This window comes from Anser cygnoides, chromosome 1, assembly GCF_040182565.1.
Source record: "Anser cygnoides isolate HZ-2024a breed goose chromosome 1, Taihu_goose_T2T_genome, whole genome shotgun sequence".
Classification (NCBI taxonomy): domain Eukaryota; kingdom Metazoa; phylum Chordata; class Aves; order Anseriformes; family Anatidae; genus Anser; species Anser cygnoides.
In genome coordinates, this window is record NC_089873.1 from 210,107,733 (window position 1) to 210,130,305 (window position 22,573).

The 22,573-nt window shown below is 45.1% G+C and overlaps 1 protein-coding gene across 1 annotated transcript in view; it reads right to left on the reverse strand.

The window, feature by feature from the left end:
- Positions 1–7,284: 7,284 nt before the first annotated feature.
- UVRAG (UV radiation resistance associated) overlaps positions 7,285–22,573 on the reverse strand; it is a 93,888-nt gene continuing 78,599 nt past the window's right edge. Inside the window, exons 14-15 of the mRNA XM_066990017.1 lie at positions 20,919–21,010; positions 7,285–9,243 (exon numbers count right to left, since the gene is read on the reverse strand). Of these exons, the coding sequence (XP_066846118.1) occupies positions 8,541–9,243; positions 20,919–21,010 (795 nt within the window). The 3' untranslated portion in view covers positions 7,285–8,540. The remainder of the gene's footprint in view (positions 9,244–20,918; positions 21,011–22,573) is intronic.

Sequence of the window (22,573 nt, forward strand, 5' to 3'; positions counted from 1 at the left end):
GGCCGGGGACGCTTCATTAGAGGCTGTCCTAAGAGGCCAGGACCAGTCAGATATGCGTGGGGAGGCCAAATCCCTCTATTAGAGCACGTCTAAATTACCACCACTTGTGTCATTTCAGGATCCCACAGCCCCAGACAGAAATCAGGAGACCCATCCAAGACAGCCCTTGCTCCCTGGCCCTGGGCTCAAGAAGCACGGGAATTTATTTGGGGCAGGGGGTGCAAGAGGAGAGGTGCATGGATAAATTACATGCAGGGAGGCAGCACGGGCTTCTGCTGCAGGAGGGGTGGTAGTGCCATGGGGGTGAGCAAAGGGACCCCACCAGGGGATGCTCGGGGGATGGCAGATCATAAAATTCATGTCCTGGTTGCACCCCATGGTCTGGATTTTCAAGTCATTCCCGAAATCAAGTCATTCCTCAGATGCTGATATATGATTTCTCCAAAAACAAGTGTTTCGCTAAAGTTCCCATGTAAGCTCCTTCTTTGGTGTTCTCCCCATTAACTGTGCTGCCCGTTATGTTCTCTCTCATTAATTGCACCACTTTCCTTGAGATTTCCTCCTAAATCCTTCCCGTGGAGGCTGCACAGCCAGTTACAGTTAGCTGGAGGGAGGAGCAACCTGGCGACAAGAAGCTCAGGTTTGGTTTCTCCAACCAAAGGACGTGGGATTGGAGCCTCCAACCCAAATTTCCTTCACCTCTTCTCTCTCCCCATAACCCCCAGACTCGTTGGGAGGCTGGCGGTGGGATCAGCCTTTTATTAGCTTGAAGGAAGCAGGGAACGTTGGGTTTGCCCATGCACTCAGCTGGGAGGCTGCAGCATGTTCATCGAGGTGAGGGATGGGGTTTGCAGCCTCTTCTCTTCCCTGCAAATGTTTGGGACCATAAGGAGCCACGAAAGCTGGGGATATTGGCTCAGACAAGAGCCACTGACCTGTTTACTCTGGTTTTCTTGGGAGGAAGGCGGATGAAAAGCCTTGGGTTGTCTTTGCTTTGGCAGGAAGGGAGAGCTTGCTGGTGTCTGTTGTACTCGTCCACCTTTTGCTGAAAATCACAGCAGAGGCTGAGGCTGCTGCCTGCGGAGATGCTCGGCCAAAAAGCACAAAAAATGCTGCTCTGCTCTGCTGGCCCTCACCCTGACAAAGCCCAGCATGAGGCAGCAGCACTTCTCACTGCTGCTGGAGGCTCATGCTGCATGCAGCAAGCCCAGCGTGATGGGCCCACGTCCTCCAGCACCTGATATCTAGTGAACATCAGGGCAAGGAGGATTAGAGCTTCCCCCTCAGGCCATTTGAAGTTCCCAACCAAGCTGACAGCATCTTGGACTTCTCACCCAGGACAAATCCAACCCCAAATTAGCAAACCTCCTCCACAGGCGAAGGGGTAGACAAAGAACGGCTTCGTGTCGTCACACCGTGCACTGCTGACAAAATTATCGCTTTCAAAACACCCCAGAGCCAAGCCAACCTGCCTGCATTTCCTGCGAGCCCAGGGCAAAGGTTTCTGAAGACGCACATGGAGGAGAAGGTTGCTGCTGAGGGTTTGGAGCCGCACTTGCTGCAGTTCAGCATCCAGGATTTGGTGAAGGAATCTGCAAAAGGAGGTCTCCTTCTGGTAGGTGAAGGGCATGAAACCCAAAGGTTGGATGTTACAACCAGGAAAAAGGTGAAGCAGGAATAGGGCTGAATGCTCTCAAGCTCAACCGGGAGTTAAACAACGAGCTGCTGTGGCTGCAGAGAAGAGTTTTTAGCTGCCTGAGTTAATGCTCCGAGCGGTTCTTGTCTGCTCCTTGCAACCTGTTGTGCTATAAAGGGCTTCCACACCTCTCTTAGAATCACAGAATCATTAGGGTTGGAAAAGCCCTCCGAGATCATCTCGTCCAACCACCCCCCTACCACCAATGTCACCCACTAAACCACGTCCCCAAGCACCACGTCCAACCTTGCCTTGAACACCCCCAGGGACGGGGACTCCACCACCTCCCTGGGCAACGCGTCCCAATGCCTGACCGCTCTTGCTGAGAAGAAATGTCTCCTCATTTCCAGCCTGAACCTCCCCTGGCACAACTTGAGGCCGTTCCCTCTGGTCCTATCCCTGGTTACCTGTGAGCAGAGGCCGACCCCCAGCTCCCCACCCCTTCCTTTCAGGCAGTTGCAGAGAGCAATAAGGCCTGCCCTGAGCCTCCTCTTCTCCAGCCCAAACCCCCCCAGGTCCCTCAGCCGCTCCTCACAGGACTTGTGTCCCAGGCCCTTCCCCAGCTTCGGAGCCCTTCTCTGGACATGCTCCAGGGCCTCGATGTCCTTCTGGTAGTGATGGGCCCAAAGCTGAACCCGGCACTCGAGGTGCGGCCTCACCAGAGCAGAGCCCAGGGGGACGATCACCTCCCTGGCCCTGCTGGCTGCACTACTCCTGACACAAGCCAGGATGCCATCAGCCTGTTGACTAAACTGACAAATCTAGCTAAAATTCACGGCCCACACAGCATAACAGGTTGGATAAGACAAGCCTAAAGACTCAGCCCAGCCCTGGACCCACCCTGTTGTGGTAAATGTGGATGGGAAGTGGAATCAGGAGGCGTTGCAAGGACCTTCCGTACCCCTCGAACAGAAGGCCCATGGAGCAGAGCGACTCAGGGCCTCTGGCCCTCTCCCCACACGTGGGGATCTCCCAGTCTTAGGGATGCCCAGCTGCCCTTCAACCTAACATTTCCCTTTTAAACAGGGGGTCCCAGACCACAGGATGCTTTTGTCCTCCTCCCGCAGAAGAACTGAAGGTTTCCTGCCCAAAGGCACAACACAACACGGGGCAGGCGAGGACCAGCTACCACCACCCAGGAGCCACACTCCTGCCTTTCAGGCCAAATATTTTGGGGCCAGAAGCACGTCACAGCCCTGCATTTCTGCAGCTGTAGCTGCCAAAACGACTTTTAAAACCGGGCGAATTTGAGTTCTGCTGGGGGATAGGTATCGAGGTGTGCTCAGGTGGGCCATCAGTGGAAGGGAATCCTCGTGTCTTTCAGACCAGGCACCATTCCCAAGTGAATGCTGCAAGGACCAAGTCAGACAGAGGCCAACTTGGGTCCTTGCTCCTGCTTCTGGGGCTTAAACCACTGGGAAAGAAAGGAGGAACTCGGTGAGATGTTATCAGAACATCCGTGCCCCCTGTTTGCCCCATTTCTCTTTGAGGGTTTCCCTCCCTGTTCTGCATAGGGCACACACGACTGAGACCAGAGGACAGCTACGCACAAGTAGCCTCTGTCCTCCTGCCAGGACAGCTCCTGCCTCCAGGCACAGCACCGAGGATGTGTCGGGTTGCAATGAAATTTCACCACTGGTGCAAATTTGCAGGGAAAAGAAGATGGATGGGAGAAAATGATTTCTGAACCCACTGGCCGTGTTCTGAGCCAGGTCAGGCAATAACCCAAAAGACATCCCTAAACTCCACCAAGGCTTTTTGTGGTCCCAGATCAGAAGGCAGCCTCTTGAAAGCAAGACCAGAGGAGCAAACACTGGCCTGCAGACACTTTTTATAAACAGAGACACTAAAAATGCACAGTATCAGAGAGCTGAGGAGGCCGACTCCAGCACCGTCACCTAACGGTGTGAGCTGCCCTCGGTGGTGCTCCTTGGCGAGCATTACCCCTGGCACAAAAGGGGGATGAAGGCCATGCTGGCACCCAAATTAACGGCACAAACCCTTCTGACAGGTGTCCTGCGGGTGCCAAGGGCTGCTTGCTGCAGTCCCACGCCGCCCCTCGGACACACGCTGCGTACCACTGCTGGCAGGTGGAGAGCCAGGGCACTGCTGCTAAAAGGGCCCAAACTCAATAATTAGGGCACGTGTTAGATTTATTCCCCTTCTCACCTCTCCCCAGCCAAGCAAACTACGCTCGGTTTTACCTGAAGAAACAGCCTGAGCTGGTCTCGGGCACCGAGGGTAATCAAGGGAGGTGCACAGCACCAAGCTGGGGGCTGCTGCGCTGCAGCTGGGTCACAAAACGTCCTCGCTGTCCCCACGAGAGCCACCAGGCTGTCCACGAGGAAGAGAAAACCCAGGCTACGTCCTCCTCTGCTACGAACCCTAGGAGAGCATCGTCCCGTGCAGGAGCAGAAGGCATCTGCCGGCTGAAGGGGGAAAGCAGCGCCCATCCACGTGGGTTTCTCAAGCAGTTCTCGCCTTAACAGACCTGCATCAATGAATCCTCTGTAATCCCCCAGAAAGCAATTTTTGTGATTATTTATTTTTATTTTATGGTGGGTAGTGGTTTAGGTTTATTTATCAGAGCCAGCGTGACCCAGAAATGGGCTTTTCCCTGCCAAAACAAAGGCCATCCAGGCTGGCACAGATGCTGCTGTCGTGCGAGCAAGTCAAGGAAAGGCACCTGGTTCAGGAATTCAAACGTGGTTTTATCAGGACAACTTCTAAAAAGTAACCTAATTGTTAGATTGAATAGGGCCCAGCAGATTAAAAGCCAGGTTAGTCAATGCAACATGCACAGGACAGATCTCATCTGCATCAAAGCTGACATCAGACAAATAATTACTTTGTAGAAAAAAGCTTTCCAATTTTTTACTTCTTAATTTTTTAAGTTGGAAAATGTAAAACAAAACGTAAAACAAAATGTAAAATGGTGTTTCTTTCTACTGTACACAAAATAAGCTGATATCGAACGAACCAGCAATGGAATCTTGCAGGAGTTGACTTTCTTGTTGGCATGTTACAGCCTTTCTGCACACAGGCTAAGACACAAGCGAAGAAGAAAAATCTTCCTTGGCCGCTTTGGAGGTGACAAACCAAGGTACAGAAAGAGCCCAAGGCTTGCCTAGAACTCCTCCAGCACCCTTCTAGTACAGCCCCTTTTACAGTTGGAGCTTATTATTATTATTCACTCGAAGGCAACTGCCTTTCAGTAACGCTGCTCAAGGTTGCAAAACAGCTCGAAGAAAAATTCTTCTCCTCAATCTTCCCCCAAAAAAACGAGGGAAGGGAAGGGAAGGGAAGGGAAGGGAAGGGAAGGGAAGGGAAGGGGGAAGGGAAGGGAAGGGAAGGGAAGGGAAGGGAAGGGAAGGGAAGGGAAGGGAAGGGAAGGGAAGGGAAGGGAAGGGGGAAGGGAAGGGAAGGGAAGGGAAGGGAAGGGAAGGGAAGGGAAGGGAAGGGAAGGGAAGGGAAGGGAAGGGAAGGGAAGGGAAGGCCCCCAGCAGCCCCGTGGCGTGGGCAGTCTCCTCCCGAGGCTTATGAGGAGCCTCCTGTTCAGTGGGACACCAACTTTTTAGGCAGAGGGATGCTGCTGATACAGAAGGTGCTGGCTGAGCAGCAACGCCTCCCCGAGGAGGGAACGCAGCTGGAGGGACCCAGCTGCCTCCCAGCCCCACTGCCGGCCGTGGCTGTTTTTCCAGCTGCGTGCCATCTTTCTGGATGATGGAGACAAACAACCGCCGCACCTTCTCGTGTGAAACGGAGCCAGCGAGGCATTCGGGTCTTCCAGCAAGGCTTCTTGCCCAAATATTCACGTTGGGATCAATAGGGGCTTGGTAAACGACAAGCCAAAGGGTTTGGGGGGCCAGGGAGGACAGAGAGGTTGAAATCAGGCTCGTAGAGAAAACAAACACCGAGGAGCCACCAACAGAAGAGGCACAACTTCTGAGAGATACTAATCAGTTTTATTTTATAAATACAGATGAGCTTTCCCGCAATTACCAACATAGTTTTAATGTGTCATTTACTATGGGATATTTTGTTTTCACTTGTTTTAAATACCTGGCCAAGCAAGGATAAGCCGACGCTGTTGTGCTTGCTATAAAAATAGAGTGGGATATGATCTTCCAAAACTAATATTCTCAAAAATCTCAGGAATTCCTAGTGAGGGGAAAAGATTGCAATGAAATGTTTGCTCCATTTGCAGACATTTAACAGTGTCACAGCTGTGCAGGAACTGAAAGGCTCTTGACAGTTTAAAGCACGCCGTGATAAATCATCTCACCTTCAGTCGCGCTCGTTTTTCCCTCCCACCATGCTATTTTCAAATAATTTACAGGGGGGAAAGGAAAAAAATCACAGAAAAAAAGCCATGAAGTGGCTGCCGTCTGTACAATCACCCGTCCGTCACAGCAAAGATGCTCGACGATGCTTGAACTAGCCTGGCCACGCTGTTCCCCTTCGCACCTTCTGTGTAGGAAGTGACAAAAACGGCAAAAAATTTGGGGACAACTTAAGGCCTACTGAAGATGCATCCATGGAAAGCTCTTAATGAAGCTTGATGATACGGGTACAGAAGTCAACTGTTGTGTTTGACACATTAAGAATTACAGGGCTCACACAGGAACGGCAACGCAAGGAAACTAAACTTCATTTGGTTGGGTGCCACCTGAGAAAACGTGCAGCTAGTGACAAAAAGCCCAAGTCTCACTGATGCTCTACGAGCCTAATTACGCAGGTCGCTTAATTGCACCGAGACGTTCCGTGCCTGCCTAGGAGGCATCGCGACTTTGCCACTACTCTTTGGGTTGCTTTGGAAAGTCACCACTGCACACAGCTAGAGGAAAATTAGCGTGCCCCAAGCCCGTCCTGTGCTGTTTCGTGTGCCAGATTTTACCCCTCAGTGTGCATGACTGACTCAACAGTGCTGAATTTTGCCTAAAGTTATTCTGCTCTCAGAAGACATCCAGTTACAGGACAGAGTATCTTCTGCCCACCTCAACAAAACATGCTGTGCTTGGTTCAGGTGTTTATTTCTGGCTCTCGATACGCCAAAGCACGGGGAAAGCTCCCTACCTAGCTCTTCACAAAGACAATGGCATGCTCTACGCTGCTGCAACGCTTCCTCTAGGGACTTTTCAAGAGGTTGGAACAGAAAAGTCTCCTCTCACGAGACGATACTCACAAATGTGCCCAAATTCATGCCCAAACTGGAATGGTGTTCAATCAGGAATCAACCATAGAAAGGCTCAATCCAATAAAAGGCTCAATCCAATAACTCAACTGCAGACACGACCGTTAAAAGCTAACAGAAGAAATGTGAATATAGCTTTAATACAATCATTAAGGTGTTACCTGGAGAATGCATATTCTAGAACAGTGCTATTATGGATACTGGTTCTCACGTACACATCTTGTTTCGACAACAGATAGTTGAGATTATACACAGCCACATTTTGAGAAGTTAATTTCGGCTAGCCTTAGGGTGCAGTTAGGAAAAAGACTAGGTCACTGGTTCAAAAAGAAAGCAGAGACCAGGGAGGAAAAAAAAGCCAGGCGTGATGAAGTGTTTTTTATTCTGCCATATATTTGTTTTTTTTTTTTTTTTTTTTATATATTTCTGAGCTCACAACCGAGCCCAAATTCTTGGGTATACAATATAGAAAGCAAGAGCAATGAAATCCAAACTCAAACAAATACCAGGAATCACAAAGCAGGCTGCAAATTGCTTTCCCATGAGTGCAGCTGAACACACGTGCCAGGGGGAACCGAGCTAACACCAACCTGCACCTCCAGCAGGAAGTTTCCTCCTTGAAAGCACAGATGGTAGAGTTAAGAGGATATTAATTTAGAGGAATAATGGTAAGCACCTCCCTTTCTGCAGAGGGTGGAGCGACTCCACAAGTTCACCTAATTCCGAAGTGCTGACTGCATTTTCAGTCTGGGTTTTTGGTTTTTATTTTATTTTTTTTTTATGGAGATGTTTGCACAGTACCTGGCAGCCCATGGTGGGCGCCGAGGATCATGGCACACCAACACCACTCACACGGTGCCTTCGTTAGGCCTCCACTGATTAGCTTGGCCAGGCTGCGCCTAAGCAAAACAGGGAACTGCTGAGGCTCTTGGAAGAAACCTTAAGGTGATTTAGTCCTCAAGGGCTCTGCTGGCAGGAGCGGTGAGCGTGGAAGAAAGGAGGATAAGAACGAAGGTGATCCTTGCACAAGGAAGCACAGGGATCCCCCAGGTGCTCAGCTCTTGGGCAAGGTTTTACCACCACCAGCTGAAGACCCATCGGTGCAAACGAGAACTCGTGTGACTACGCAGCATGGCCAAGAGAAAGCTGTCCCCTGACAGCTAAGTCTTGGTGTTTCTGTAACACTGACCCCGTTGCTCAAGAAAACACAGGAGTACATGGGAAAACATAAAGAGGTCCTACCATAACTGTAATTTAAAATTTTTTCCTTCTGAAAAGACTAAAATAAATTTAGCTCTACATAATAATCAATGAAACATATTCATAGGAGGGCCTGATCAGCACTTGAAGTTTTTTTTTTTTCCAGGAAAGCATTTAGAAATGGACTCCATTGCCTTAAAAAAAAAAAGATTATAAATATCAGACATAAAAGGACTGGAAGCAGAATCAAAATTTACCTGGGCTGTGAATATACCATGAACCTGTGTTATCGTGCTCAGTAACAAGTCATTTTTTCTAACACCATAGGAATAGCTTTAAGGTTTTTCTTTTTTAATATATATAATTAATATAAAGAATAAGTGCAATTTTATCTCTATTCCAGATCACTGATTTCACCCCAACGTCTGCTCTCAACCCCCCTGTCCAAGCTCACTTGTCCGAACTTTTACGCGGTCTGCGGAAGCTGGACATGTTTTCGTTCAGTGCATAGATCCTTCGAGAGAACTCCTCAAACTCCCCTAGGACTTGTTCGTCACACTCCACCGCCACGGCGTGCTCCACCGGGATGGAGTTAAAGTCTTCGAGCTGATCTCCCGAGCTGAACCCCGTCGCTTCCATCCCCATTATCTCCTCTGCTTGCTCCACGGTGCAGCAAAGGACGGGGCCGAGCGGGGGCCGAAACTCACAAGGCTGCTCGGTGCTGGCGGTGCCAGCGCACTCACCGGGCAGCAACGCCCCGTTTATTGCACTAGTATGTCCTACGAAAGATTCCTGCCGGTCTTGGCTACTGTTTAGGCTCCCGTTTTCTCCGTTCAAACCGCCGCACGAGTCCTCTCCTTTCTTGGTGATCCCTTTCGAGGAGTCCGCAGAGGTATCGAAGGAGGAAGGTATCGAGGCAGGTTTTTTATCCAACTCTCCCACGTGGGCTGCGATGGCTACAGGCTGCGTTAAAGCAGAGTTGTAACTAGGAGGAGGAGTCTTGTGCTGCAGTCTCTCGTTTCCCGTGCTGGCTCGTTTTCGGAGTCCTTTATCCGGAGAAGGAAGCCCACTGGAAAAGCCGACGTCCAATCTGCCGAAGCTGGAGCTCTGTCTCTTTGGAACTGGAATTGCACTGGATGTATGGTGTCGATCACTATAAAAGAAGGGAAGGATAAATCAGAGCTGTCAGGCGTGCTCGCAAGCAGTACAGATGTTTCACCAAAGGCTGAAGCAATTATTTTATCGCAACTCCGAGCTCCGTTTGGCCAAACCACTTGTATCCTAAAGTGCTAAAACCCCAAACGTGTTTAATGCCATATGAACTGCAGAAGACACCCCAGAGGACAGCTTTACTGAAAGCCGGCAAGATTGTGCGGGGAACATTTACGAAACTCCATGGTTGAAGAGTCAATCACCCAAGAAACCACCACATTATGCTAATTCGTACTGTTAACACCATTTTATAGGACCGAGCTGCACTTTATGAATTATTACTGTTGACCGTATATTTATGTATTTATGGCCTGTGCTGGGCCATCACAAACTCCTCAAAAGTGAGTAATAATGGTTGAATCCTCTACGAACTTCTTCCAGCACTGGACTTTCCTGACAGCTGCACAAAGGAGAAAAGCGACGCTGACTTTGCTATTTATTTGCAGGGAATGATTTTTGCCAGATCTTTTGCTTTTCTGTGCCAACTGTTCCAAAGCTTTTTTGGACAACTGTCAACCTCAGCTTCTTGAGGAACACGAAGTAATCAAGCTTAATTTACAAGTTCAGTTTTACTATTTCATACCGTTCCCCAGACCGCTTATACTATCTCAGGGTCTGTAATTTGGAACATCCGCTTCACATCATCTGGGGCGCGTTATGTGAGTTTTCTTTCATAGGTTTAATCCTTATCCAAATATAATCACCAACCTGTATGCAAATAGTTGTACATTAAGCGCCCAGTTCATTTTCCTTCCTTTTTTTTTTTTTAATACAGCTATTACTAACCTTCAGAACATACAACTACAATTCAACTGCTGTCAATGTAAATCTCCTTCATCAGCTTCATTTCAAAGAACTCTTCTTCTACTCAACGCCCGATACATTTTGGGATTTGTCTTGCAGGGAAAAATCCTGTAACGGCGGTTATGAATAGCCCCTAGTGTGGATCCTTTTCCATCCCATTCTTTTTCCTCCACTTGTAAATAGGATAAGCTAGATTGCAAAACGTCCCTCTGTGAAAAATAAGTGTCCCCACGGGAGGGCTGCTTGCGGTACTGCTGCTCTTTAATTTCCTTTCCCATCTTACTTCCTCCCAGGCTGCCCTTTAAAACACGTGTCGGGCTCGCTCCTCTCCTCTAACAACCCCAATTACCTCCAGGAAAGGCTGCTCGTCAGAATTTACAGTTGCAGACAGTGTAGGAGAGAGATAAGCGCCCCACATGCAGCCAGCAGCAAACCCAACAGCCTTCTTCTTAGATTGCAACTGCAGTTTGACCTTTAAAATGCAAACTAACAACATTCACAGTTCTGTCTGCAAAGGTTCAGAGCATGGAGATGCTAAGACACAAAGCAGCAAGTGCCACAGATGCTCATAAGTGGTCTCAGAGATTAGCCCTCAGTCCCCTTCTGACCAGAGACTTTCATACGTGGCTTTTAAATACTTTATCCAACCCCTGTGCAATCAACCATTACGTCATTTTACAAATAAATATGACAAACAAAAATCTGAGGCAGGGCACCTGCACGCTCTGCTTAGGCAATGTGCACTGCAGATGTATAGCAGGGATGGTCTGCTTTCCCCTCCCTTCCTCCAGTTTAGTCCTTTCAACCTTGGCTCAGAAAATAAATGAGCACTCAGTATTACAAATTTGATCGGATTCTGTTTATCTCAAGTCTTAGCTTTGTCCACATTTCCTCCAGGCTTGCTGAATCTTCCTTAAGAAGGAGCACATGGAAGAAAAGAGAAGTACGTTTCCAGTTTTAATAGCAAAATCCAGTAAAATAAATTCTTTTGCTCTGTATCAAGTGATTAGAATCTTTACTATCAAATGGTAACTTTTAGGAATTTACTCCCAAATTCCATGATTCACAAATTCCAAGATTCATAAAGCCAGATCATATTCAAGACACATCTTTGGGTTAAAGGGTACATCATCCTTCGTTTACGTGAATGATTTCCTCAAGGACCAGTGGTATCTGATTACTACAGGCCACTGTTCATTACGTTTTTCACTACAAGATAACTAAGGCTCTCCTGATTCCAGAATTCACTCCAGATACAGAAAATGTGAAGCTGAATTACCTCCCTCCTACCCGCAATGCTGTGATGTCTTACTACAGAGATATGACGAGATGCACCTCACACTTTGAGGAGTAGAAACAAGGCTGCACCTTGCAGAACTGGGCAGGAAAGGCTTCCCTCTTCTGCTCTCCCTACAAAACCGAGACCAAAGCACAGCCTGGGATCATGCTGGCTGCTAAGAGGGGCCTAAATCTGCCACCAGGCTCGAGAGGCAGAAAGCAGGAGAGCTGTGAGCTTTGTGCTCCAAGGGGTTGGATACGTGCACTGCGGTGCCCCAGCGCCTTGCGGCTCTAAGTGCAGGGGACTTGAAGGAGACAGGCAAAGAGGAGAGGTGGGCTACGTGCTCAGTCGAGCGTTTTAGGTTTGGAAAAAAAAGCAGTGCTGAAGTTCACGTTCAATATTTTTTGTATTGTATTGTCAATTCCTGACGGCACGCCTTCCCGAGACTGCACCTACTTGACAGAGCTGTTGTCTTTATTCCTAGCACTGTTTAAAATGCTGAGCGGGAATGCGTTTCAAAAAAAGGAGGTGGGGAAATTAAGGGGAAGCCTTTCTCATACAAGCTTGCTCTTCAAACTTACAGGACATTTATTGCTAACCTCTTCCAAGAGAAATGGGCTGTTCTCAAATCTGATTCCAGTACAACACCCCCTGCAACAACAATACTAACACCATCGTCCTTGGTTTCTGTCGAGATGTCAGGGATGAGTCAATCAGGACTTTGTTCCTGTTCAACTGGAACCCCGGAGGGCTGTGTATCCCAAGGGAACAACCCACACATTTGAAATAAAAAGACTAGGAACAGACAGAATAATTCATGCTGTACAAACAAAATGGGCTAACTTTTTTCATGCGGAACAGGTGGCAGACGCATAGATGCATCTTGTTAATTTTTCTGTTGACATTTTGGGTCCAGATTCACCAAGGGACTTCATCAGTGATAGCAGAAACAGTCTATAAGATAGGTGCAGAAGTTACAAGATCCTCTATCCTTTGCACAGTGCAGAAAGATTTTGATGCCAAAGTATCAGAACTGCAACAGCGACAGCTTCCTATGTTCTGATTTAGGCACAACGATGAGAAAGGCTTACGGGAAAGTCTGCCATTTTTCTGAATTTTATTCAACCATCCACAGCCCTGGGACAGGCGTTTAAGAGATCAAAACCTAATCCTGGAAGAATTTCAACTGTACGCTGTGAATTTAAGTACAGATGAATGTTTCTCATAATAGTCACAAGGATATCGACTCTTTGCATGGTATTTTAGTGATAAAAGCTCTTGCCTGAGATGTAAGCAGGCAGAAAAGGGTCCAGACAAGTCTCATGACAACCACAGTGATCTGACCAGCAGCCTACAGACATGTTTGAGTGGGTCCTCGTACTGAATATATCACCCTGCAGCATAAAATCCAAGACCTAAAAAGCCTAAGAGCCATCTCAGATGAGGAGGTCATGTAGGGAGAGAAGAGCAGAAGGCAATCCTAAATTTAATCCTAGCTCCTGAAGTTGCAGAGTGAAACTGTCACACAAAATATAAGTAATTCTTGGAAACATCGAAACCAAAGCAAATCTTTCACTATATGAATGAATAATACCTGCCACTGCTCTGTTTGTTGCACTGAACTGTACTTTAAACTTGCTCAAAGGCATTTCTCTTACAGTAGACTCTTTAAAGGTCAAAAATGACTCTTTAAAGGTCAAAAATACTTGTGTCAAAAAGTATGGCATGGGACTGCCTACTTGGCAAACCCCAAATTACCTTCAGCAAGTGCTGATCAGTCCAGCTTAGGCACAACAGGAACTCTTCTATGAAGGTGCAGTAGCAGCAGAAATTTAAGCGTCTGTGTAGACCAGCATGAAAACCTGTGGTGTCTAATTAGCTTGAGAGAAGCAGCTTTATAAAGTGTTCCGGTGGGCATGTAAATTTAAGTTCCTCCAAAAAAGAAACATGCCTAAATTCCTTCGTAAATCTAGGCCTTGCGGGTAAAAGAGTGAGACATTAATTAGCGTGTGGGACCAGGAGAGGTTTTAAAGAACTTGTTATGACAAGGCTATTCAAGCTAACACGTTATGTTTATCTGAACAATACCTCTTTAGTCCCACAGCCAAAAAAATCTTCCCTTCCTTCGTAAGTTGAACTGGCAGAATGATCTACACTAAGTGATCCAACAGACTAAATGTAGCAGCAATGCAGAGCTAATCTCCCTCGTTTACAAAATAACTTCCCAGTTCTTTAATAGAGTACAGAAGGGCTGCCCCGTAGGGCAGTGCAGCAGGAATCATCTTCATTTATCATGCAAGCGTTCAAACTAATGAATTAAAACAAAGAGCACTTGCAGCCAGGCTCCTTAAACTACGCATGATTAAAAGGACCTTACTTCAGCCTGCAAGATCAGGTTTTAAGCTGCTGGAGACATACGCAGGCAGATTTCTGAAACCATTCATTGCTGCCAATATGACTGGGATGGGCTTTGCTTCAGTCAGGAATAAATATGGGGATAATAGCCCAAAGCTGGGAGAGTGGGAATGAAGTCAGCAATGGCTTAACTGCTTATCAAATACTAGCTGCAGCATGTAGATAAAAATAAATGTGCATGGAGGACTTTGGAGACCAGCCACCTAAGAGTTCATTGCCTAGACTTCTTCCACAGTCACTGGATAGAAAAAATAAAAGTGCAAGCACTGGAGAGAAGGGTGGGCAACACCATCCTGCAAGCTGTTTATGGCACTGTCACCCTCTCGAGGTGCCTCTTCTTGTCCACGGAGCAACCAGCTTGGGCTGAGTGATGAACATCTAGCAGGCAAGCCTGGTAAGATGCACAGCTTTCTGTATGCTTTAAAATAGAACAATGATCATATTTGCAGACAAATAAAATAAAAACTCAATAGTTTTTAGCTAGAGTGGATTAAGTATTTAAGTCAAGGGATCTTAACCTGTTCCCTCGCCTTCCGCCAGGTGAGAAAAGTCAAACTGAGTTTTCGGATCAGAAGAAGTGTTCGCAGAGAAGCACAGAGCTCAGAAATACTAGGTTGCTATTAAATTTTACAAAAACGAGCAGCTGATGGAGGGTCTCTAGCCTGCTTGCATTTTCCCCGAGGAAAAGGCTGTATCGTTACCAGAACTCACAGCACTGCATCAAGGCAAAGCCCAGAGAAAGAGATTCTTTATCAGCTTCACGGCTCACAGAACGAATAAGGAAAAGCACGTCATGCTAAAAAACTAACATCCAATTGCCCAGAAACTTTAGAGACTATAAGGTATCCCCACTAGTGAAAAAAGTTTGGCATGCAGGAGCGCAGGCCTTTACTCCAAGGAACTACCTTGACCTGAATTACCTGGGGTGAGCTGGTTCAGCTTCCAGCCACAATTACTTGGTTGAACTTCTGAGACGGCAAACAGATGTGGACACCTGTCCAAAAGGAACAGCCTGTGACTAGTGGAGTATAAAAACCTGGTTTGATGAACTGTCATCAGGCCTTAATGGCTTTAAGTCATCAAGTTGGATCAGACTAGAGTGAGTTACGTACACGAGTATGTTGAATTGCTCTTAGGACGCAGGATTGCTAAATTAAAAACAAAAATGGAAGGAAAACTCAGATTTATTGGACATTACAGATAAGAGAATTACATCATCAGCAGTCTCAGTGTTTCAACTGAATCCAAATCTAGAACATCAATTCATACATAGTCTAACTTCAGCTGCAAGGCAGCATAACTACAAAGTAGCTGCCTTCTCCCCAAAATATTCATTTTTACTTACGATACTTAGTCCATTCGGGGAGACTTGCAGACCTGAAGTGCAAGACACAAATCCCATGCCGTAAGCATGTAAGTTAAAGTGACTGAAAGAGGACACAAACCTTCCTAAAGCTATTTTTCCTAGAGAACAGATTCCCGTTGTAATCTTGTTTCCAGTTTTGATAAAAAGTTCCTTCGGTCAGATTCACTCGCAATTATTTAATCTGTCTGCAACGGGCACAGAGAAACTGTAAAGCACTCTGAGAGACAGAACACAATTCACAGGCTCAAATATGTATCTTTTCCTCCCCACAAAATGTTTCCTCGGAGGAACATTACTGGATCACAGCTGGTCAAAATACTAAATCTTGATTGTCTGGCCAAGAGCCAAAATCCACAGCTACAGCTCTTTGGTATGAGAATACTTTCAAAAAAATAACTTAAACACCATTTGATCTTTTTTGTTGCAAACTATGACCTCATGGCAGTAAGAACACTAAATGAAGGTGTTTAAGTTGGTTTATAGCCATCTGAAATGTTTGAAGCTCCAAGCGCAGCTCCGAGCCAATATCATGTCAACTGTGCTAAAAAGCAATAATAGTTTCTCACCTTCTCAGAGATTACTGCTTAAATAACGCACGATAGTGACAGGGCTGCAAGGGGAGGCTGCCAATACAAAGTTAAGGTGAAACTGCGTCTTTTGGCAGCTGAGAAGTTCTGACACACGCTTTTTTTCTATGAAAAAAATCATCATAAATTAAGCTACCAGAGTTTTCTTAACTTGAACATTAAGTTTTAGCCTCCTCTTGAATCTAGCAGTATATGAATCAAGAGATACCTTCAAAACTTAATGATTATGCCTTGGCATAACAACTATTTTGGGGTAAAGCTTTTTGATGAGGGCTCCAAAGGACATCTGACTACAGACGTGAATTTCTGAAGGAATACATGTAATTGCCTCCATTAGATAAGCCTATTAATTCATTCACTAGGAAAATATCTGCTCACTGGACAGCTGAAATTTGCAGCCTGCTCTGTACTTGCTACTAATAACCACAAATACTAACCCTCAAAGTTAGAGTAAATTGAATTAAGCTGAAGGACAGAAAAAGCTGAAAGTCTCTTGATTTAATGCAAGCATGATCCAAAGAGTTGTGAAAGATAAATCTGAACATGCAGAAAGGAGTAAAATGATGTTCGAGTTCAAAACGTGCAGTCTAAGTAAAGATTTAGGCTCTCAATAGCTGGAATACGCTCGAGAGAGATTTTCAGAGACAGACTGCACAGAGCCTTTTCCATTAGCAAAAGCTGGTCTTAAAAAATGAGCTGCTTTTCTGGAAGCTGGTGAGACCCCACGACTAAGAACCTGGAAGTGGGGAAAATTATTCCCCAAAAGAAAAAGATTCTGGGCACCACAGCTGGGATAGACTAAATCAACAACTCTGGTTCGTTATCTTTCACCTTCAGAAAGTGAGTCCTGAGTCAACAGCCAGACCTGATACCTGAAAAATGAGTTTTTGCACTTCTGTAGCCTCCATAACAGCATGTGTGGGAACCAACACGCTTGATTTTCTTCTTGATTTCATCTACATACAATACAAATAATATTTTACAGTAGGGGTAAAGGGAAAGAAAAGTAAACACGGCAGAATATAGGTGCCAGGAGAGGCATGAAGAGGGAAGCAGAGCTTGTAGACCTGCAAGCTTAATGCAATAAATCATGCAAGTTGGGATGTGAAAACATGTATTAATCATTTCACTGTCGTGCCTGAGAAACCAAAACAACACAAATCTCACCAGGCAGAGGGATCCAGCAGCAACGCAATTAAACCTTGATAAAAGGCTCCAGGCTCCCCGGATCTGCAACGGGGCCAAGGGCTGCCCCAGGGCTCCAGGCAGAACAACGGAGTTCACGAAAGCCTGGGGCAGAGACTGTAAAAGACAACTGCCAAATTTGCTCTGATAGAAGTGGGAAATAGTTGGCTCATCCACTAAAGTTGTGGGGATTTTTGTTTGTCTTTATTTTATGGTCTGGAGGAGTAAAGAAACTCTTTTGTACTCAGATCTAAACTGATACTTATCAGAGAAGGAGTTTAAGCCTGAAATAACTGAGGATTTAGGTTACCCCGATTATCTAGGGGATTCCATTCCACTCCAGGCTGCAAAGAAACACAGATGTTTCTAGAGAAAAGCAAAAATGATGAGTATGTCCTGCTGAAAGAGAAACTAAGCACAACGTGAGTGTTGGTGTTTACCAGTTTTTGATTTGACAGCAGTTCAGCAAAAACCCTCTACAGCGATAACACAGGAAAGTGAAGATGAAGACCTGCAGCTGAGCAACAGAAAACAAAGCAGTCTGTGCAAACGAATCTGTAAATAAGAGAAACTCATCACTACCTCACGTGCTCCTGCTCTCCCTCCTGCAAATGAAGGATAACCTGGAAATACTTTGCTGACTACGGTCTGTGGCAGAGGGTATTGGATTACTCACCTACTGTATCCTGCAAACGAAAAATCCCTTCCAATCTTCATTTTAACAGCTGGTGACTTTTATGCTTGCTTAAATATATGTAAGCAGATATTATTCACGAGACAGTGGGCATCTGTACTCCGCTACGTATGGGGCTCAACTGCAATGCCCGATTATGAAAGCCTGGCCAGTTTTCCCCCTGAGCTAGACTCCCTGTAAAGGCTCATTTCCATTTATATTATTAGGAAGCACTAAGAAGCCTTGTTTAGAATCATTAGCCTTAAAAAAAAAGTTACAAATGAACAACTGTGCATGCAAGGCTTGGAGGTGAGAAGGAAATGAGGCATAGACATTCATATGGGGGCAAGGAGGGAACGCGATATTCCCGGAGAACGATGCTTAATATTCCTGCATGTTTTGAAATATTGTCCCGCCAAAAATGTGTTTTGTCTTGCTAATGACTGCGTCTCACCTAACAGGGAGAAAAAAACCAATGCTGCTTGTATGAAGGCAAAAGCCCTAATGATAAGCCCTAACTAAAGCTTCCGTTAACAGTTTTCAAGGCTAGGGTACACAAGGAGGGAACAACAGGTACCTACACTTTGAACGTTTTTCCCATATAACATGTCCCAGAGTCATCACAGCTCTGCTTATTCAGGACTGAAGGAGACATTTACCACCTGTACTCCTCCCACCCCACAGACGAGTACACACGTGTGCCAGAAGTCATGGGTTAGGTGTTCTAGCCCTTCCTTTTCAGATTTGCTTAGGGGGCCACACAGCATCTTAGGACATCTAGATCACAGGGATGTACATCGCCCACAAACTCGTTTTCCTGATGAAGAAAGCTTTTCTTTACACACCTTGCAAGGGGATAAGAAAAGCAGGGAGAATCTTTTCAGCTGTGGTTAAGATTACTGACAGTATTAAACCGTACAAGGGACTGAGGTTCCTTTTCTCAGGGCCTGCTTACTTCCACTGTCTCGCTGGCTGAGCTGAATTTCCATTAGGCAACAATTCTTACAGTACTAGTCAAAGAGGATACTTTTTCTCCTCCTTTACTTGTTTTTCTTTGGCTAAAACTATCCTCCCAGTCAAAGGAAATGATTCGGAAACCAGATTAGCTCCCATTGATCAGAATTCCTATACAAGGGATAAAGAATAACAAAGTTGAAGAGCAACTCAGAAATAAGGGCTGGAAAATGCTGTGGCACAATGACATCCCATAGGATTTTAGTTGCTGTTACTCACTGCAGTAGATATTTTGTCCCAGGGTCTGATATTGAGCAGCATTTCGCTAAGGCACTAACCCTGTTTGAAGCCTGCTCCTGTAACTTTCAGCTGGAGCAGCAAATTTTTTTCCTCCTTTTTTGTATTGAAGTGCATGCATGCGATCAGAATCTGCCTTTAGGAGTGAAGTGCTGTCCTTCCCCCATTCTGTATATTGCAGGAAAAAAAATACTTTTAGAGCCTGGCAACGTTTTAGGAGCCTACTAGAAATCAGAAATAAGAATCTTTTCGAAAAGCAAAATCCTTTAAAGTTGCAGGATTGGGAACATAATTGAGAAAGCTGTGTATCAGCAGGGTTTGCACCCTGATTTCAGTGAAGGATTATTTACCACAACACTTTTTCTGCCTCAATTCAAGTGTTTCTATCACCAGAAAAACCCACCTTATACTGTGCTGCCCCTGTTCTTGTCATGCAGAGAGTGACCAGAGAGTAGTCTGCATCACATTGCTAATAGAGACCTCGCTACTTCTGTTGGTTTAACACGCAAAGAATTCAGATACCATCTAAACAGCATTAGAAAGTTATATCCATTACTATATACATTAGAAAGCATCGACTGTTAAAGTTTTGTGACTACCACTGTCACAATATTTACTGTCATTTCACATCAGATTTTAAAATTTGTTCAAACTTGGTTTTCTGAGTCTCCTAGAAGCCGTACACAAGCCCCAAAATATTCAGGTTTGCCTATTAGTGTTTAGGACTTCATTATCCCATTAGAAACAACTAGTTTCCTTTAGGAAGGCTGGCAGCAGCCTTCCAACCTAATTGAGCATTATCTGTGCCAAAAAAAAAGTTATTTCTCAGGTGAACTGAAGCAGTGATGGAGTCCATGTCTATCACCAGGGCATCATCAAGTGATCTGGCACCAAAGAAACCAAACAGGAGTGGTTACCTCACACTGGACGGTATTTTCAACACCTTGGAGCATCTAAAGCATCTGCACAAGGCCAGGTAATGACACAGGGACCATACATGACCTCTACATCCTTGGGGCTGGGGTGAATAATTAACCTAGGACTCCTAAAACTGCACAGTGCTATATTTGGGTGGGATTCAGGCACCCAAAGAATGAAGATAGGAATGCAGGACAAATTGTTTAAGGAAGACAGTGTACAAGCAGTCATAATTCAAAGACCATAGATAAAAAATAAGAATATGAAGCATCTACTACCTGCAGAAGTACACTCAGTAGTAAATAGCCTTTGACATTTGCTGAAGTTTATGATCTCTGTGGTTTTAAGGAGAATTTCTCAAATCTCATGCTCAAACAGCTTCTGCAAGGTAACCCTACACTAGCTTGGTCTTATAACATAGAAACCAGTTTGCGTTGACTTTCTACAAAGACAGTGGAGCAGATTTTGGATCCTCCACAGCAAATCAGAGCAGAAACAATTAAGATTTCCCTGGAAGGAGTCAATAACGTTCAGTTCTTGGTTAACGTAGCTTCCCATTTAGCAGCAACACTCAACATGCAGCAGCCACTTTCCTTAGCAGCAATTATACTCAGGAGGTATTGACTGTAATTCACAGATGCCCATGCAGCTCACTTGGATTAAACTTTAAAAAAAATGGGAAGGCAGACACTGACCAGGCTGTAAGACCTGTTCTGCTTAAGGTCTTTGCACCTTTCTGCCCTCCCATCCTCCTGGACTATCACAAGACACAAGGTGCATCTGCTAGCAGCCCTTAGATACAGTCTAAAGAAAATGATGAATTCACCGCCCTTTGGTAAAATCACTGCATTTTAAACAGTCTTTTCCCTCCCATGCTCCCCTCATAACTGTTGTGGGGCTCATCACATTAAAGATGTTACAAAAGCAGAAGTTAAAAGCCATAAAGATTGTACTATTTGTGCAGCCTGTAGTTTGAGAAAGTAATTACCTTCACTGAGCACTCTTCACTTGCCAAGAGGAGCTGCTGCTTGTTTGTGAAAAATCTTTACAGTGATATTTCCTGTAGCATCCACCTCCTTTAAATTACAAGGTTAAATCACAAGGAAAAAGAAAGATACAATCATAGAAAAATACGTACCATCTAACCATTAGCCCAAGCTCCATGAAATTCTTCAGGTTAGGAAGAGTTTGCCTTAGATCTGGAGTACTCAGCCCGTGTTGATATCGAAGCTACAAAAACAGGAAAAAGTAGAATTAGAAAGGCTTTCCAAACCCCAGATTCCAATGGATATAGTAATATGCTCGGTTAATTTGTCAGGTTTTCAAATAAAACGTACGATAATCAAGCAGTTCCGTGAGATCTATTACCCTTAAGGAAATATTCCATTTAATACTCATAACCTCAGATTAGCAAAACCCACCCAAGAACAAGGACAAAATGATCAGTCAATACGACTGTTAAACCTCATTACACTTTTTCCGTTTCCTATCTGTAACGGGAGAGTGGCCTCACGGCTTAATAAAAGTACAGTTATTAAGGGAGCAGACTGACTTTCAACACAATGTCCTGCATTCACCAATTCGAAAAATTTATTTCCGTGCAAGTGTCGTCTGTCATCCTGAGTGTATCAGTGTTAGCTGGAATCAGTAGAGGAATTATTACAGCAACATCAACTAGTAAAAATACAGACTGTCACAGGGCTGAACTAAATCTGGGTTCTTTTAACAGTTTATATCAACATTTATACTATTTTCGTAATTAAACCCAATGCCACGTGGCTCAGAGAGCAGGTTCTAACATCGACCTGCTTCAGTCCAAGTATGAATTCCTACCTGGAATTAAGGAGATGCAACCAGAAATTAAAAGCTTCAATACACTGACTCCATGCAACCTGCAACTTGTTTTTACCCTCAGGTTATCAAAACAAAGTACATACGGTTTAATTCACTGCTGATCATTATAAACTACTCACTTCAGAAGTCCCCAGCTAAAAATGCCTTTGAAGAAAATGGCACATGGAAGGAAGGGAAAGTCTTCAGGTTTGAATCCCAAAACTTCAGGGAAGATCTGCAGGGCGATTTATCCCTCGTGTGGTTCAAATATGGAAAATATCCCTAAATTCCAGTGTCTTTATAAAGAATATTGGAATGAAGCAGTATCAAATTGATAGGCAGTTGTCAACAGATATTAAAACCCTCTAGAAGTTGCACCTTGCCTCAGACCCGCACAAATTCGGTACTGATGAAGCTAGCTGCTGAAACATTGAATAATACCACTTAAGTATTATATTTCTTTGAGCTACACACCTGTTTCTGTAATTCATGAAATCAAGGTGTAGGCAAGCATCCTCTGAGTTAGAAAGGTTTCTGACCTGAACCAGGAGGCCATGCGACTTCCCAAAGACCTAAACAAAGACCTAAACAGTTTCTTCGTAGAAAAAGGCTCTTGAAATTGGGAATGATTTCTATGCTTGTCTGAGTTTTAGAAAGAAAAATTGCTTTGGAAGAAAATCATCCTCGGCACTGCATTGTACAACAGGAGGCCATTTATTACATAGTTTATTATTTCCATATGGACACAGCCAAGTCATATGGTGGGCTTGGGTTCATATTTTCTGCTACAGTGACAGAACCTGGATTAAGACAAGCATACAATATAAATTACTAAATGATCACCACATTCTCCTGATGGGATTACAGTGGATTTGGTTAACCAAAGAACTAGCCTGGGGCAAAAGAAATGAAAAAAAGCAAAAAAAATAAAATTAAAACCATTACATTTGTTCCTCCTAC